The 19,680-nt window shown below is 43.4% G+C and overlaps 1 protein-coding gene across 7 annotated transcripts in view; it reads left to right on the top strand.

Moving 5' to 3' along the window:
* RABGAP1L (RAB GTPase activating protein 1 like) overlaps window positions 1-19,680 on the top strand; it is a 301,913-nt gene that overhangs the window by 166,073 nt on the left and 116,160 nt on the right. For all 7 annotated transcript variants that reach the window (XM_053243766.1, XM_053243767.1, XM_053243764.1 and 4 more), the window contains one exon: window positions 14,068-14,142. In XM_053243766.1, the coding sequence (XP_053099741.1) occupies window positions 14,068-14,142 (75 nt within the window). The remainder of the gene's footprint in view (window positions 1-14,067; window positions 14,143-19,680) is intronic.

Here is a 19,680-nt window from a genome sequence, read left to right as displayed (position 1 = left end):
TTTTAAAGATTGACAGACAAGAGAATCTGTATATGTTGAAAAGGAAGAGGTATTACCAACATAAATGTTAAATGGTGGGAGCTAATAATTTTTAATTTTTTTCATAACTCAGTGATTCATTCTGAAATCTAATCCCCAAAAGACTTTGACATGTGTGACAACTCCAGTGAGCTCTGTTGGAAATGTAAGAATGAGGATAGAACATACCTTCATGGGTGATGGAATTGCCTATACGTGGAAAAATACTGGGGCGGGGGAAATGGGAACCTCATAAGATGGCAAATACTATTTTCACCCTTAGTTTACTCTTGGGATGATTGTATTTTAAAGGCAAATAGATAGGAACATAGGAAGCTGCCATATACTGAGTCAGACCATTGGTCTATCTAGCTCAGTATTGTCTGCACTGACTGGCAGCGGCTTCTCCAAGGCTACAGGCAGGAATCTCTCTCAGCCCTATTTTGGAGACGCTAGAGAGGGAACTTGAAACCTTCTGCTCTTCCCAGAGCGGCTCCATCCCCTGAGAGGAATGCCTTACACAGTGCTCACATGTGGTCTCCCATTCAAATGCAAACAGGGCAGACCCTGCTTAGTTGGGGGACAAGTCATGCTTGCTACCACAAGACCAGCTCTCATGTTTAATACTGACTTGCCAAGTACAGCACACATTTTGATAGCTACATATTGGAAATTAAATTGGTTCCTTCTCATGAGGATTGGCTCCAAAAGGCACATTATACTATAGTTCTGAACAAACAGATAACATTTAGACTTCTTTGGAGGGCAAACTTCCAGGAACAATGGTGTTCTTTTATTCAATTTTGAAATAACAGGTCAGATATTAATATCAGATGTGAAGATTTTTTTAATAAATATTCTTTGATAAGTGGTTTGTAGTCATTTCCTTTGATATTTATAAATTTTTATACTTTGTAATAATTCCCCCCCCAAAAAAGAAAGAGTCTGTAAGTAAAAAGAACAAAGTCCATTTGTGGGCCCACAGTTCTTGTCATCTGTTTTCATACTTGGCAGGAAGCTTTTTCTGTCTGTCGGAATCTCAAAAGAAGGTGTTTATAGTGTTTATATTTTCTTGTTCTTGACATTTAAGCAATCAAGAGTAGAGAGGTCCAGTTATGCTCGAAGTCTTTGCAGCAGCCATTCCTAGAATCGCGGGTGTGATCTCTAGTGCTTTGACAAAGAATATGAAATTAGAGGGAAACTATGTATTTTACCTTACAAAATAAAAGGTTTCCTCCTATGCAGGAAGGAAGAGTGAGAAAAGTAGCTCACTAGACAAAGGTTTTGATGAGTGTGTCAGAAATAGCTTGAAAATAAACATTCTTGCCTTAAATACAGTCAGGTTGATTTCCATTTAAGACAAATAGAAACATTTCCATTACAGTGTTGAGCAAGGTACTTATACAATAGAGGTTTTCAATCTTCAAATTAAATGCAACCTCTTCAGAATGAAAGGATTGCACTTCAGATTATCTTCTTAGCTATTAAAACAGTGTGATTGTTCTTACAGAAAAGTATGAATACAGGTGGCTGTAGTTATCCGCAGGAATTATGTTCCTGCCAATTTCCGCTGATAACAAAACTGCATAACAAGACGTTGAGGCAATAAGGATTGGGGGGGAGGGGTTAGGTTCCTCGGGGTAAGAAAACAGGCAAAAAAGAGAGCCCTGAAATTCTCATAGAGCCCTGAAATTCTGTCCGGATAGATTTTGGTTTTCATTAAGACATGTGCCAATATATTCACAGTTTTCAAAGGCCTTGTGTATAGACATTCCTAGCCATTAGCGCATGTTACACCTTGTCAGGCCTTTTGTTCACTGAGTAGGAGAGTAATTGCCTTTGCAGTTCTGGGGCACAGTTATCCTCCTGGAAGGCACATGCAGTGCAGCTGTATGGGTATCCACACAACCCTTACAAGACATCAGTATAGAAAAATCTTATCCTTGGTTGAAGCAGTATTTGACAGGAGGGTATGACAGAGAGTTGTGCATATTTATTTATTCATTCGATCTCTATAGCACCCTTCCAAAAATGGCTCAGGGCGGTTTACACAGAAAAATAATAAATAAGATGGCTCCCTGTCCCCAAAGGGCTCACAATCTAAAAAGAAACATAAGATAGACACCAGCAACAGTCACTGGAGGTACTGTGCTGGGGGTGGATAGGGCCAGTTACTCTCCCCCTGCTAAATAAAGAGAATCAACAGTTAAAAGGTGCCTCTTTGCCCAGTTAGCAGGGGATATGTCACATATGTCTGCAAGCTGTAGTTATGGGTCCCACTCTGAGGCTGAAAGTGCTTTTGAATGTCCCAAATGTAACCACTGACAACTCAGGAGAAAAGGAAGTGTTGTCTCCCTATAAATTTTCATGTAGCACAATTCCCTGTATTCTTCTCTTCCTTTTGGCTATAAAGTCAGATTGTGAACTAAACATTTACCTCCAGAAAGTTTCCTAATTTATTTTCTTTAAACCAAATTCAGGAAGCTCTGAAAGCATTTTAGTGAAATTATAGTAAATGCTTATGTTCAAAGCTTTGAATTTGTGCATTTGTTTAAAAATAATAGCAGCTGGTATTATATAACTGTTGCCTTCCATAGGGAGTACCACGCATTGTCAATCACTTGTTACTCAGCTATGTATTATTGTTTAGAATTCTTTAAAAGATTTTTCTTACAAGGAAAATGGTGAAGGCAATCGCATGTGAAAACAAACGATGGAGGGGCCACATTCAGCTGGAAGCGAGGCTATTTAATTGTTCCAGTGGGCTAAATGTATAACTACGGAATAGCACACATGGGCCCAAGAAGCACGAACATGCTTGTTTTCCTGAAGCAAATTAGCAACATAAAAGCATAAGATATGATAGAACATAGTTAAGGCAATAGCAAAACCTTTAAAGCTGAGGAAAGAGCATGACAGACAAAGCATATGAGACATATATGAACCCAGAGAGAAACCCACAATGTTTTTGAATACGTTGAATGCAAGACAACAAATAATTCTTAACAAGTGATTACATATTCTTACAAGCTCTACCATAGTCCTAAGCATCTGTGGGGAAGTTTTGTAGGGAAACCACACCTTCTTGCATGCTGTCCAAGATGTCATTGGAGCTGCACCCACTCATCCCTTTAAAAAGCCCACCCTGACTGCTGCAGAAATTGCTCTCTGCAGAGATAACTTATATGTACATAAACTGTTACAGTGAGTGTTGCTTCTCATAGCACTGATGAGAGGGAAATCATTTCTTCTTCACCAGTGGCATTTTATTCATTCTTATTTTATAGATTCCAAGATTGAGCCCTGTGATCCAAAACAAATGCCCAGGGATGTTTACACGCATGGCTTTTAGCTCACAAATTTATTTATTTAGATATTTCTATACCACCCAAAACTTGCATCTCTGGCACATATCAGCTATATTTATCTCGAAGCTGCAGAGGGCTATCAGGGACCAGTTCACACACGATTCTGCTTTTCCCTGAATTATGGCTGCACATTCTGGCTTAGCCCAAATTCTGTCCAGATTTTTAAAAACCCTCTAGTTGTGTTTTCTTTTTTCTTAAATATGGAGGTTTCTGGTATGCCCCAACTCTGTGATGTGTGGAGGGGCCATTGCCAATAATTCGGCTTTTCTCAAAACTCGCACTTTTGTGGGGTGTTTTTTTTTTTAAAAAAATAATTGCTTGGTAGACTTGTGAAACACCAAATGTCAGCAGAAGGTGTTGCCTGGCAATTTGTTTTGCTGATCTTCAGAAAAAGTTTGACAGTATCTCTGCCCCACTAGCTGCCTGCTCTTTTCATGGCTGTCTCTGAAGCTGGTTGGGACCACAGAACTTAGCAAGGCTGCCTTATGAGATTAAGGACGCTTTTCTATATTAATTTGAATTTCACAGGGGTACCCTTTGTAGACACTAAAGTGCTTTTATTACTTACTGTGGAGGAACAGCCCTCTATTCCTCCTTACCTTTTTACCACTGTGACCAAGTGGACTTTTGGTATGGTTGTGTTCACTACAACAGCCCTTAAAAAACAAACCCTCAGTAGTGTGGAAAGGTTCATAGTTGTTGGGTGGAGACAATCAACAAGCGTATGTGTACACATACACACATCTCACACAAGAAAATTCACTCTTAGGAAGTCAATTTAAACATTACTTTTGCAGCAAAAACAAAATACAAATTCAAAACAGTTATTAACAGAGCAGGTAAGAGACAATAAAAACTAGAAAAATGTATCTACTACCATACTTTATACTGGTCCCTACTCAGAGTCTTCTGTGCTTTCTTGTCAGCTTCTGGCTTTTTGGGTGGTTCTGATTATAGCACAGGTCTGGGGCTCAATCCAGCCTGGCTCTTCTTTTTCTTCTTAGTGATTTCAGTTGGGTTTCTCCCTCTAGCAGACTGACTTCCAGGACGCTCTGTCTTCAACAACCATCAGCTCTGACTCTCTCCAGAAGACCCTTGACTTCTCCATCTTCCAGGCCTCTGTCTCTCAGGACTCTGTTGACTTCACTCCCTCCCTCTCAAAACACTTCCAATATATACAGTTTCTCTGGCCCAACAGTTTTTTAAGACATCCAATTCAATCAAACAAAACTCCATTTCTCCATTTTCACTCCATTTATTGAAATCTCCTTACCCTCCAAAACTCAACTGTCAAAATGCTAAACCAAATGTGAAACTACCGCAAACAAACCAATAATGAACTTTTGACCCTTCCATCCTTCTCTGTGTGTGGGGATTTGCAAGCACAGAAAACCTATTTATAATACCGCATAGTTTTTATGAATATAATATAACACAATTCATTTATCAGGGCTTACATACAAGAGGTTTGGGAATATTAATACATGATACATGTGTGATATTTACAGAAACCCAAGAGGTCTAGGCCTTGTTTCTTCACTTACACTTATATATATATATATTTTAAAAAGCCTCCCCCTCCCCTCGGTCCCGCTGCCATGCTAATTCTAAAGTGAGGATCTTAAAATGTCCCTCTAACAAACAACAAGGAAGTTTTGTTCTTCTTTTCCCAGTCACCCTAACAATAAGATATAACCAAGTTGTGTTTCTGGGGTCGAGGTAGAAGAAAAAGAGACGACCTTCCCAAAGCCAACTTGAGAAACTGACTTCTGGGAAACCAACAGGGAGGGAGAACTTCTGCTTACAAGTTACTTAACCCAGGAGAATGGAAGGCTAAACTCATTTCCTAGCTAATTTAAGGACCCCTATTCTCTCAGACACACACAGCTGGACAGGAACTGCATCTCCATAAGGGTGTGTGTGTGTGTGTGTGTGTGTGTGTGTGTTCAGACCCTCTCTCTTTCAGCAGCTAAGCCATGGGGGCACCCCAGCCTCTTTATATGCATGTGGTAACTCACAAATACAATGCAGCTCAAGCCAAGTCACCTTTATAAACCGAAGGAAGTAACTTAAAACTGCCTCACCTTTCCAGGAGCAAAGGATTTTAAAGAAGTTAATGTTCTACTACAATTCTTGTTTCCCCCAATTATATTATGTTTCTCACTCCTGTGCTACGAGCGCAAAACTAAACCTGTTTGCCAAAGTTTATCTCTTTCACAAGAAGAAGAGGGGGAAAGAGGCAGGGAAAGGGTTAACGAAAGCTTGATTTTGGAGGTCAGGTCTCCTGCTGCCTCCTCTGGGATGTGATTGGTTGGAGAAAAAACCTGGAGCAAGTTGTGGGAATGCACAAAGGAAAAAGATCAACAGGGAATGCGGAGAGGAGCCAACCCTTTGTGAATAGTCCATTTAATTCCCCGATCTAAACAGCTGCAAATCTGCTGCTGCTGCGAAGCAGATTTGCTCTTCAGATACCCCACAGCATGAAGCCATGTCAGGATAACTTCCAGGTGTAAGTCATGGCACAAATGAAGGCCGTATATATGCTCTACAGAGTTATATCAGATGCCTGTTGTGGATGGAAAAGCAAATCAAACAAGAAGCACTCTACCATAGGGAGGGCCAGTTTAAGCATACTGCAACTAAAGGGGGCTACAGCATTTTGGGGGACCTCATGCTGGGCTGGGCAGAAGAACAGCAACAGGAGTGGGGAGGGGAGAGAGAGAAGCCATACTCTTGCAAGATGGGAGTTCAGACAGCTTGCACTCCATTGATACCGAGAGAGGAGGAGAGGCAAGAGCCATGGACCAGCCGAGCATGACACCAGCCTTGAAGAGCTGAAGGACCTGGCATTTTTTGTGCACAAAGCAGGCATTCTATCGCATAAGTTTTCCTTGGACATAGGAAGCTGCTTTGCAGTGACTCAGGTATTTGGTCTAGCCCAATATTGTCTACCCTAACTGGCAGCGGTTCTCAACGCTTCTCCTCCAGTCTGCTACCTGAGAACCTTGCAGCTAGAAATTGAACCTAAGACCTTCTGAATGCAAAGCATATGTTCTGCACACTGAATTCCATAGATTAATGATACACAGTCTGAAGAATCCTCCCTTTTCTACATCCTAAATCTCCTGCCAATCAGCATCATTGGATGACTCCTGTAATGAATATAAGGCAAATAACAATGAGGAAAGGAGAAGTTGCTTGGAGGTGGCTGTTCTCTTTCTTTTGTTCTAGATTGTTGTCAACTTAGCTGAGGGACCAAGGTGCTGCCAACCTCCCCACTCTTTACCCCAAAGGAAATAGAGAGGGGCCCCAAACCTAATTGTGCAGTATGCCCCAAAATTTCTAGAACCGGCCTTGACCAATGGTTATCTGTTGGGAAGCTCAAACTGGCTAGCACCAGAGACTACCTGGAGCCAACATTGCGCGAATGGGTTCAAAGAACCAGGGCCACCACCCCTCAGGGGCTGTGCCTCACACCCCAGCCACAAAACCTACGTCTGATGCCAGACATGGGGGCTGTTGTTTCACTCAAAAATGGGGCCATATGGCCCCATTTGCAGGAAAAATGTCAGCCAGTGCCATGCTCACAACACAGCTGGAGTGACTCTCCCTGCTTTTAAAGGGCAGGGAGAACCACTCCCAGCCATGCTGCGAAGGTGGCGCTGGACAATCTTGCTCGCAAATGTCAGATGCAAGGGGCATAGTTGAGCTCGCAAATGGGGCCGCACAGCCTTTTAAAGGCAGGGAGAGCTGCTCTGGCTGCACTGCAAACATGGAGCTGGCCGCTTTTGCTCGCAAACGGGGCCCCTTGGCCACAGCTGGCCTCCCTCTGCCACTGGCTAGCACAAACTATGATTTCCCACAATGTCTGAATTGGACCTTTGGGAGCCTGAGTCAAAATGTCAGGCAAGTACTTAAAAATTTTTCATCCACAAATGTGAAACCCATTTGTTTCTGCATGTGAGGCTTTCACTCTAATTGGAAATTGAGAACATGATAGCCATGTGGCAACAAATGCTGTTAATTAAATGCATTCAATAAACAATAAAAATATTGTTTAAATGGTTTTAATGCTGTTTTAAAATATTGTTTTAAAAAATGTTTTGAACTTTTTGTTTTTGTTTTAACTAATGTTTTACTTTCTGTTTTTATTTTGTTGTAAACTGCCCAGAGATGCAAGTTTTGGGTGGTATAAAAATATGTTAAATACATAAATAAATGTTGTATTCTCAAAGGCATGAGAAAAACATGACAGTGACAAGAGAAGCCACTTCTAGAATTGAAATTACTTTAAGATTTTTAAACAACCGCCTTGGGTTTCTGCATTTGAATGAACTTACATGTTAGATGCTTTTGTTTTAACCATAGGACATAATTAAAACAAAAACAGAGAAAAGTTAACATCCATTAAAACAGCACTGCACAACACATGACCTGCTGGCCAGATCTGGCCCACAGGAACTTTCTTCCTGGCCTGCATGGGCTGAGCCACCGGTGGCTGGGGTGGGGAAAGCTCTTTCCTCAGCTTGGGCTGCAGCTTCAGTTCCTCCATGGCACAAAGCTCCTCAGCACAGCCACCTGTCCTGTACTGCCACAAACCTTTCCTCGGGAGTTGCCTTTGGGCTCTCCCCCTGCATGCTGGGAAAGCCCTTCTCCCTGCTCTTACCTGGGCTCAGCTTCATGCTCTCCTCACCTCAAAGGCACTGCTTGCCTTCTTGAACTTTGCCGAGTTGCCAGTAGAACACTGGTGTTGCATCTCCTATTCTTCCGTGCTTCAGCTCCTCCCCAGCACCCTTTGCTTCATGGCCATGTCAGGGCTGCCCTATTCAACACCAGAGACTGTTCACCGTTGCCTTCTTGCTCATTGGTTCTATTGCACTAATGCACAAGGGGAGTGGAGAGAAAGCCTGCTTATGTAGGCTGCCAGAGTTGTATTTCCAAAGATGCAGATTTAGTTCCAGTCATCTCTTTTTTCCTCCTCTCCATCTTTGCATCCAGCTTTTCAGAAAAGCATCCAGAAAATACAAGCTGTGTTTTATTCTTCATATCTTGAATAATTCTTCAACAAATGCAGCTCCTACACTTTCCCTTTCAGAGGCAGCTCCTACACCCTGTCCCTCCCACTAGGGAGGTGCATGAACCTGTTTGGAGGCCCTTTTATGGGCCTCCAAACCTGTTCAAACACCCAGCGGTTCGGCTGGTTTGAAGGTGGGGGTGGGTATAACTTTAAGGGTGGGGGAGGGTGCACTTACACCCCCGCGGCTGCATATTCCCCGCCGGTGCTCTCTGTAAGATCGGAGCAGCAGACTATCTCCCTGCCACCTCATCCTCTCCTTGGACCGAAAGTAACCCTCGTGCCTGCGAACGCACGTAGGTACTTCTGGTCACTTCCAGTCCGAGGAGAGGACAGGGCAACAGGGAAGTATGCTGCTGCCCCACCAGACCGGTTTTACAGAGAGTGCCAGTGGGGGGAATGGCAGTGGGGGGAGAGTGCACCTTCCCTCACCCTTAAAGTTATCACCTTTGCCTTTGAACTGCCCCCCACTGGTTCCGTGCACATCCCTACTTCCTACTGTTAAATGCTGCTGGAGCTCTCCCAGCAGTGGTTCTCCCATTTAGCCTTCGGAGAGGGTGGCAGAGGTTGTGGGAAGAAGTGCGCATTCTGTTTGCTCTTTCCCCTCTCCCTTGAATCCAGCTTGTGTGCAAGGATGGCTCCCATGGTTTCTGCTGCTACTTTTGCCAAGGGTGTGCTAAAATTGGGGAGGGAATGGTTGTGAGGGCTTTCCCTCTTATTGAATGTCTTTATTCCTAGCAGGGAGACTTGCTTGCTCCTGTATGTAGAATCAAGGAGAGTACACAAGACCTATGGTCAGAGTCTCTGCACCTGACTGTGCAAGAAAGAGCTTCTCTCTTGCCCCAGCCTCCTTGGAAGACTGAGGGTCCAACCGTTGCTGGGAAAGCTCCGGCAGCTCTCAATAGTAACAGGGAGATGCAGAATGTAGGAGTTGTCTGTGTTGGCGAATTAACTGCGGTAGGAAGAGTCACACAGCTCATATTTTGTTAGTCGTCTTTTATACAGTAATGAATGCAACCCCTTATTCTTCAAGTACTTAGGACCCGTGCACAAGGCAATTAAGTACATAGTAGCTCCAGGGGAAGGTCTTCAAAAGTCTGAATATGTTGGGTGTTGGTCTGTTGCAAATGTATATTTTTTAATACCTGCTTTAATTAAAAACAAGCCGACCCCGCACAGAGCATCTGCGCACTCTTTGGGGCCGGCTACCTCTCTCTCTCCACCCCCCCGTCTCCGGCAGGGCCGAGTGTGGCCGCCACCGCCACTGCCGGTGGGCCGTGTCCCCCTGCCGCCGCCACTGCCACCGCCACCGGGCCGTGTCCCTCCGCTGAGTCCCCCCGCTGAGTCCCCCCGCCACCGCCACCGGCAGGCCGAGTCCCCCCACCGTGGCCGCCGCTGGCGGGCCGAGTGCCGCCTTAACATCCGCAGCTGGGCCAGGTGTTAATTCTCCTGGGTGCGCCAGCCAATCAGGCGCCCCCGCAGCCCAGCCAATCAGCTGGGCTGCCGGGACGCATTTTTCCTGGGCACACCCAGGAGAATTATATATATAGATGGATAATTTTGAATAATTGATTTTAATGCAGTAATGTGCTGAAAATTGACTTTGGCCCACCCATACCAAGTCATGGTTGGTTTTGGCCTACCTGGGCATGTGAATTCTGTACTTCTGTATTAAAACATCCCACTTATATATTGTAATGGCCATATCTGCCCAGTGCAAACGTTGTTTCAGGAGTGGATATCTCATGTCCTCTTGGCTCTGTTTGAAAACTATAGAACTTTCATGATTGAACCACATTATGACATGGTTCTTTAGTTCGCCTCAGGATTTATCAAGCTCTGTGGTCTTGGTAATGAGATCCAATCCAGAATATTTAAACCTTAATTTGCATGAGAGAAAATATGCTCACACAGGGAATCTTTCATGTCCCTTCTTCACCACATCAAACCCCTCCCTGTATGCCTAAAAAGCCTCTCCTGAGATCGGGAGGCTTAGGAAAGGGGTGAGGTGAGGTAGAAGAGGGTGCAAGGGGAAACAGAAACCCTTAGGCAGAGCCCAAAAGTACAATCCCAGTAGCATTGCTGTTGCACACATGAAGTGCTCCTTTGGTTTAGTCTCTATGTAGAAGAATCCCCCAAAAGATCTGCTTCTACTTGGCATTTGGTGCTTTAACAGCTCCACACTCTAAAGCATGTGGAGTTACTGGCAGCAATAAATATTAGTTACGGACAGATTACACATCTGCCACGTATTATCTCAATAGGCAAGAAGAGGGCTATTCTAAATCTCTGCACTTGCCTTGGTGAATATCTTTGGGATATAGGGACATAGGAAGTTGCCATATTCTGAGTCAGACCATTGGTCTATCTAGCTCAGTATTGCCTTCACAGACTGGCAGCAGCTTCTCCAAGGTTGGTAAGATTTCATGGTGTATGTTTGGTACTGATTCCTTTGAAACAGAATTAATCCTGGTGACCACATAGAAAACAGAAGTATCGAAGATGGCATCAATTTATTTAGCATAGAACATTTTTACATTCACTTAAACATTTCCTTATCTATACTTTAACAAGGAGAGGCTCATTTTGAGGGCGTGAATAAAGGGGGAATGTTCCTCTTCATAAATGTTTGGATTTCACATGCAAGTGTGAAATGTCAGTATGTTTTGCTGTATTTGTACAGAGGCATTATACCATTTCTGAGGCAGTTCACATCTGACATTCCTGTCATATTTCTGTACCGCCTAACATGTGCATCGCTAGGTGGTGTACATAAGTTAAAATACAACAAATATAAAAACAGGATAAAATGATTAAAACAATTATTATATACATCTGATTAAAATTGATTAATTAGCCTGAGAAAACAGGTGCGCCTTAAAGGTCTTTTTAAAAGACTCTTAATCTTTCCTAAGTCAAAAGGGAGGTAGGAGATGTAATACTTCTGCCAGTTAGATTCATTTTAGTGTTTGTTATGAGGAAAAAGAGCAGTAAAGTAAAGCTGGCAGTAAAAGCAGTTTGTTGGCCAGGGAAGAGTTAACTGTCATTTTGGACCAAGTTTTTACTCTGCTTGTAAGGAAAGCTATAAATAGCTTTTCTTCTGTGATTGCTTGGGAGACCCAGATGGTTTCGATTACATATTCCACATGATATTTAAAAGCAATTATTTCCTTTCTTATCAAGTTGCCAGAGATGAGTAAAGGGTGAACATGATTTTTTTTTCTTTTTATACCATATTGAGATAGTAAGAACTTGTCATCAGTATGGATCTGTCAGTGTGGAACAAATGATAATTAGTGCAAAATTATGAACAATAGTGATAGCCTTTTCAGATGGAAGAATACTGTATGAGAAAGTGGAAGAAAGGTACAAATGCCTAAAGACTCTTAAGATTTGAGACCTCCTTCTGATATTTGGCAAAAGTGTATTGTTGTTTTAAACATGGATGGGAGATACTGCACGACACAGTTTGAGTAGAAGACATGGAAATATCCCAATACCTTGTACTTGGGAATGCTTCAGTCATTCTGTCCCAGGTTCTTCAAATAAATAAAGCTCTCTTTAGCCTCATGCAGACATTATAAAATCACCTCACTGTAGCTGTGTACGGCGGAGTGAAGAAAGAGTAAATCCTGCCCTCTGCCATGTTAACCAGCAGCACACCCCGCTGCTCAACCTTGACAGTGGCTCTTGTCTGAAGAGGGAAGAGCTGAAAGTGTGATGGCTAACGCTTCCTTGATTGTGACACTGAATCGATCCAGTCTTGCAATCACGGAAAGGTCCGCTACCATCCTTTGGGCTTCCCCCTTGCTGTAAAACCCCGCTGTAAGCGTGGGTGGCAGGGTGCACTGCTATTGACATGCCAGAATGTGGGACTTCCTCTCTCTTGACCCGACTGGCTACATGGCTACATTGGGGCAATTTCATAACATCTGAATGAGGACCTTTCCTTTCCAAGAAAATGCAGGAATAGAAATACCATAACAAAACAGATATTTGTCAAAAAGGGATTCCATATTTGTATCCACGGCCTGCCCAGGACATAAAGTAGTATTTCCAAAAGTGGGAGCTGCTCTTATAGACTCTTCAGCACCCTTCCCTTTAACTAAACAAAGATGCAACTCTTCTACATGAATGCCTTCTCTTTGTACCACATAGAATCACACATTCAGCATACCTGCACATGCGCTCTCAGTCATTGCCTTTTTTATCGTTGTTCACTGACACTTTGTTCCGTTTTGGTTCCTCCCTCTCTTTGATACTGGTGGTAGGGGTAAGTGTAATGCGGTTTCTTCATAAGTCATCTTAAACAACAAAGAGTGAAACTAACACGTATTGTGGTACAAATTTTATGAGCTGTTGCTGACGTGGTTTGATGCTGTGGCCCCAAAAGCTTGTACCCCAGTAAATCAGTTAGTTTTTAGAGAATGGCAAACTTTTGTGCTTGTTTTTTCTGCAGCAGACTAATGGCTACCTCTCTGGAACAAGGAATCTTTTAATTGGTCACAGTCATTTTTGAATATATGTTGTTCAAATTTTCCTCTCTCAAAATTGGGAGAAAACTCTGTCTGAATCATACTTGTATAATATACTTAACACAAATATCTAATCACAGAGATAGAGTAATTGGCAATGCATGTTCTGTCAATGGGTCTTTTTTGCTGTGCTTCTGAGGAGTAGGAACTGCAACAAAGCATTTTGTGCATTTGTAGTAAAAGGCATGTTTCTTCTGCATTTCTTCTAGCACTTCCCTAAATTGAATGAGGTATCTTTAAGTTAACGATTCAGTGCCACTTGTGCTATGAAAATAATACAAATGTGAAAGAACTCCTAGGCTGAAGATAATAGCATTTTCAGAGGAGTGGGCTGTTTAGATAGCACTGTTGCTGCACACCATGTATCCATACTATTTTTCTATTCCATTGCAGACTCTGATCAGAATGATTTTATAGGTTTTAATGTGCATGAGGAAAAGCTGAATTATATCTCATAGAAGGGAATTAGGTTGATTCTACTGGTATATATATGTGTGTGTGTCTGTCTGGCATCAAGTAATGATTTTGGACAGAATAGGAACATAGGAAGCTGCCTCCTACTGAGTCAGACCATTGGTCCATCTAGCTTAGTATTGTCTACCCAGACTGGCAGCGTCTTCTCCAAGGTTGCAGGAATGCCAGAGAGGGAACCTGGAACCTTCTGCTCTTCCCAGAGTGGCTCCATACCCCAAAGGGAATATCTTCCAGTGCTCACATGTAGTCTCCCATTCAAATGCAACCAGGGCAGACCCTGCTTAACTAAGGGGACAAGTCATGCTTGCTACCACAGTTCTAATTAAACTGTTCTAATTATATTGTACTGTTAGATATGGGCCACAACAATATAGTGTTGGTTGAGATGCATACAGGTTTTTACAAAACATTTATTTTTTAACATCTTCTATGGTTTAACTAAGTTTCAAAAGCAGTTTATTATGTGCCTTTGGGGTGTGTGGGGCTGCTCAAGAAAGGCAAGGCCAAAGACCCATGGAATTCTCTGTATAGTTGGATAATTGAATTGTGATCATGGGATTTTTTTAATTGTTGTAATAAAACTTCCCCTTTTTTCCAGGCATATTCAGTATATGATGAAGAAATTGGTTATTGTCAGGGTCATTCTTTCCTTGCTGCTGTTCTGCTACTGCATGTGAGTACGTTACTAAATCAGCATTCTCACACGATGAGCAAAATCATTCAGAAGGTTTATATTTCCCATCTCTCAAGTATTTCTAATATTGTTTCCCTTTCTTGTTCAGTCCTCTTTCTTTGGTGCCACATATGGGAGTAGATATAAATTGTGTTGCTTTCTTGCAACCCCCCCCCCCCGCCGTAGATCAGGAGTGACTCGGTAGTTAAATTTGATTTCCTTTAGCATTTGTTTCCCTTTTCAGAGTGTATTTCCATCATGATGGACTTTTAGTTAAGTTTGGGAGTCCATTTTGGTGGTGGCAGGTAAAAGCCAGGCCTGTTTATTCCCAGAAATTGATTGTACCTAGAATCAGATGAACAGTCTGCATGCAGGAATTGGTCTGAGGCAAGCTTTGTTCATAGCATAGCCAGCATAGCATAGCGGTTATAGTGTTGGACTAGGACCAGGAAGACACACGTTCGAATCTCTATTCCACCATAAAACTCACTGGGTGACTCTGGACCAGTCATGTACCTCTCAGCCTAACCTACCTCACAGGATTGTTGTGAGGATAAAAATAACCTCCTAGGAGGAAGAGTGGGATATAAATGTAAAAATAAATAAATAAATAAAATTAGAACTCCTTCCCCCACATGTATTAGGGAAACAATTAGGAAAACAATTACAATCTTAATTAATCTTTTTAGCTTTACATGGTTTAAAATCAGAATTTTTCAAAATAATTAATAGAAAATTTGAAGCATCAGTTTGCTTTTCAAATCCTCATTAAAGAAATGGCAAAATGGACTGTCTTTACATACTTTAGTGAGTTTGAATGTGTGAACATAAGAACAGCCCTGCTGGATCAGGCCCAACTATTCCAGCATCCTGTTTTGCACAGTGGCGAGCCAGATACCTCTGTGAAGCCCATAGGCAAGAACTGAGGGCATGCCCTCTCTCCTGCTGTTACTCCTCATTTAGTATGTCTTGAGACCTCATTTAGTATGTGCTCAATGAACCTCATTGACAAAAATCCTCATTTCTGATAGTATGTGCAAAATAGAGAGAGTCCACCCTTTTCCTCCAGCCTGAATCACGAGTGGGTCACAACTTAGGAACATAGAAAATTTATTTTTATTTCATTTTATTTGACATATTTATTTGACATATTTATATACTTCCCCAAACTCAAGTTTCTGGGCGCTTTACAATAAAACACAAATTCAAATGTTAATACAAATATATATTTTTTAAAAATGTTAAATTCTATAAGTCTAGTGAAAAGCCTGGGTGAACAAATGCATCTTTTCAGCATTTTTTTAAAGTTGTAGAGAGGGGGAGGCTCTTATTTCAGCAGGGAGTGCATTCCAAAGCCTGGGGTGGCAATGGAGAAGGCCCGTCCCTGAGTAGCTGCCAGATGGGTTGGTGGCAACTGCAGGCAGACCTCTCTAACTGATCTCAGTAGGTGGCAGGGCTCATAATGAAGAAGCATAGGTGGAACTGGACGGGGGCAGCCAGGGCACGTGCCCTAGGCGCCACTGAAGAGGGGGTGCCACACCAGTTCCTGCCACCCCCACCCCATTGCCCACCTGCCCAGCTCCAGGGCCCCTCAGCAACTTGCCATCCTGCTTGCCTTGCCTCCGGCTCCGGCCTAGGATCGGCGAGGCCTAGGATCTGAGCGGCCTGCAAACTTCAGAGCTCTTCTCTCCCCGCCTCTCAGATGATTGACGGGTGGGCGGGGCTTCCAGAGAGGCCTCTGAGTAGGCCTCCCTGAAGCCTGAACTCGGCAGGCCCCAAAGTAAGCCAGGAAGGAGGCAGGCAGAGTTCTCTGCAGCAGACCCTCTGCCCAGACCATCCAGCACAGCTTTTGCCAAGTAGACTGTGAATTTCTTTTTCTGTTTACCCCCACCCCGGGTATATAGAGATCTGCTTGCCATAGGGCTTTGATATGGGTGGGGGAGAGACTGAGAAGTCTCTGAATATTTAATTTAAAACAGATTGAAAAATTTGCTGGCTGTAAAAACAAGAACTATCTTAAAAGGCCTATAAGTGGCTTGTTTCATGGCAGAAAATTACAAAAACTTCTGGAACAAATATTCATGTATTCATTCATTCATGCATGCACTTATGTTCAAGTTGTTTTGCAACCCAGAAGGTCTGAGTGAGAACTGTGAAGCATGTGTTGTGCTTTTATTTTATTTTTCTTGTGTGTGAACTGCTCCCCAATAACTCACAGGGACTTCAGGGTAAATCTGGCCAACATGTGAATGCAGCACCTCCATTCCAGAGGAGATGTATGTTAAAGGGCTTTAAAAGCCTTGTGTGAAAAACCTCCTGGAATCAAACTTTACTGAATTTGTTCAGAATTCTGAGGGGAAAAATGTAGGCTCACCCTGCATGGTTGAAAGTCTCCTTTGCTAATCTGCAGCAAGGGGGTCATTTTAATAATTAGCATTGCTAGTGTGTTCTAGGCATTAAAAGTAGCACAAATATATAGTATTCAGTGTATATCACTATTTATTGTGAAGTGTGCGTGTGTATATTCAGTGAAATGTATTTCCAGGTAGCATACTTATTTTGAAATATCAGACTTAAATCCTTGGGGGCCTGGGCTGTGTGGAGGCCCTGGACTTTGAGGGGCTGGGGGCCCATTTTAAAATCTTGACTTGGCCCATTCCAATCTTGCTATGCCCCTGGCGATCACTACACATGGGTTTCTGCACAACACCTGCACAGAAGAAACTTCCATGTAGAAAATGTGTCTCTTGTAAATTGACCCTGAATTTTCCATCCATGACTGGGATATCTGACAGAGTCAATAATAAAAGAACAGCACACTGCTTGTGACAGGAAGGGGCAAATTACAATGATTTCTTAGTCTGGCATGGGCTGGTTTTGGCCCTGGCAGAACTTGGCTGTCTGCTCCTGTTGCAAATGCCTCTGTCTAGTGTGGCAAACTAATGTATCCTCCTCCCTCCTGGTGTCAAAGTAAGCACTAGTGTGGTGAATGCACATATACCCCATCATGAGCCAACAGTCATCACAAGACAAAGGCTGGCAGGAATCATTCACTGGTTTATAGACACACACACACACTCTCCGCCACCACCACCTTCTTCCCCTATTTTGCTAGTGGCTATTTGGGCAGGTGATCCTCTAGGACAAAGTCATGTTTTTTAAAGAATGAGATGAGACAGAGAAAATGACACTTGGAATCCTCGCATAACTCCTGACTGTTGTTCTAAGTCTTTAACAGAGATGGCGCATGTTTTCAGGTTTTGATCAACAACCATGTCTAGATGGTACAGTGTTCCTTTTAACAGGGATTTCCAGATATTGTTGACTACAAGTCCCATCATTTCTGTCCCATCTTCTCTGCAAAGAAGGCGTTCTCTTAAATATATAGGCCTTATACCGAGTCATTGGTCCATCTAACTCACTATTGTCTACTGACTAGCACTGGCTCTCCAAGGTTACAGGCAGAAGTCTCACCCAGCCCTACCTGGGAAGTGAACTTGGGACCCATCTGTATGCAGATACTTTTCCCTATCTTACAGCACTCTTATGTAGTCTCCCATCCAAGTGCAAACTGTGGCGAACCCTTCTTAGGGGACAATTCATGCTTGCTTGCTTGCCACAAGTCTAGCTCTCCCCTTGACATTTGCAAGTGTCATTTTCAAATAGTACGATATAGCTATAGACATTACATTTCTAGATTTTGTGTTTTTGTTTTGGTCCATGTGCATTCTTTGCACTGCTACTTGGGAAATCGGGCGCTGAGAATAGAAGGCTACATGTTGCTGTGGACTTTCTTGTCACATTAAAAAGCTAGAAGAAGATAATCCCATACAATAGGACAAGGTGTGAACAGAAAGGTGGTTTGCTGCAGTGGTGGTCAATAATCATATCGCTGAATCAAAACTAGGGAAGATCTGTCCAATCGAGTGATATATCCAAGGATGAGGATGAGCCATGCATTGTGCGAGTCCTGTTGAATGTAATCCTTAAATAGTATAGTGTAAATACAAGTTGTGAAGGTGGTTGAATTTTAAATTTCATAGGTCATCCTATATAATAAAAGGCTAGGGTACCTGCGTCCATGTCTCTGGCGGGTGTTCTGCACATGCGTGGCGCGCGCAGAACACGGCGAAAGGGAAGCGGAGCGGGCGGCGGCCGCCGCCATGTTGGTTGGTCCGAGGCGGGCAGTGGGTGGGCGGCGAAGCTGTGGTGGGCCCTGCCGAGGGCCGAGGCGGTGAGGCGGGAGGGCGGCGAAGCGGTGGTGGGCCCTGCCGAAGGCCGAGGCGGTGAGGCGGGTGGGCGGCGAAGCGGTGGTGGGCCCTGCCGAGGGCCAGGGCGGTGAGGCGGGTGGGCGGCGAAGCGGTGGTGGGCCCTGCCGAGGGCCGAGGCGGTGAGCGGCAAAGCGGTGGTGGGCAGCCGGCCAGGCGGCCCCGATACCGGGACAGAAGGTGGGGGTGGGGGGGAGAGGTGGCTGGCCTGTGGCCGTCCGCAAACACTGGCAAGTGGCGCTAGCGGGCATGGCAGGCCGCGGAGGCGGCACTAGGTGTGGCAAGCCCACCAGCGTAACAGTCCGCGGAGGCGGCTCTCAGCCGGGGCCGCAGCGGGGGGACTGGGTCCGCTGGCGGTGGTGGCGGCACTCGGCCCTGCCGGAGACAGGGGGGCGGGAGGAGAGAGAAAGGTAGCCGGCCCCACTAGCGCCCGTTAATGTAACGGGCCTAATGACTAGTTATATTTATATTTTGTGCAATTCTGCGTGTGTCATTGTTGTATTCGTCAAAATGACATTTTAAAAAAACGGTTCTTGGGTATTATTTAAAATATTGTTTGGTTTGTTCTGGAGGCCAAGTTTCATTCCTGCCCTGCCCCACCCCCCCCGAATGTTTGAAGGTCTTTATTTTCCCAGCAGAGGGACCACTTCAATTTGTTTTGGTAAAGGTCACATTTACATGATGTATGCCCTGCCTTTAGGGCAGGGGTTCTCAACTTGGCAATCCCAGGTATTGTTGTACAAAATCTCCCATCATCCCCTGCACAGTGGCTGGAGGTTGTGGGTGATAGGAGTTGTAGTCCAGCAATGTCTTGGAACTCAAGGTTGCATTAGGACATTTGTGAGAGGCAGTGGTGGTATTTTTAAAAAGTACTCTTTAAAAGTGGTCTGTTCACCCAGGCTTTTAATTAATATTGTTTTAATGCTTTTAATGCTGTTTTAAAATATTGTTTTAAATTTTTAAAATTGTTGTAATGTTTTAAACATTTTGTTTTTGTTTTAACTAATGTTTTTCTTTTTCTGTTTTTATTTTGTTGTAAACCGCCCAGAGATGTAAAATTTAGACAGTATAAAAATATGCTAAATAAATAAATTTTATAGATTATATTCCCATTCTTAAAAGTCCAGTTCAGCAGTGAACAAATATTCACCAACTGAGTAGTTGGCTTCTCGAATGTCTGGTTTGAGGAACGCAGACCAAACAGGTGCAAATAGGTGCATAAGCTTGACATATGTAATTTAAATTGTGAGCAGAAGACTATTTTATTAAT

The sequence above is a fragment of the Hemicordylus capensis genome, chromosome 4, assembly GCF_027244095.1.
Source record: "Hemicordylus capensis ecotype Gifberg chromosome 4, rHemCap1.1.pri, whole genome shotgun sequence".
Taxonomy (NCBI): domain Eukaryota; kingdom Metazoa; phylum Chordata; class Lepidosauria; order Squamata; family Cordylidae; genus Hemicordylus; species Hemicordylus capensis.
This window is presented reverse-complemented; position numbering and strand designations above follow the sequence as displayed.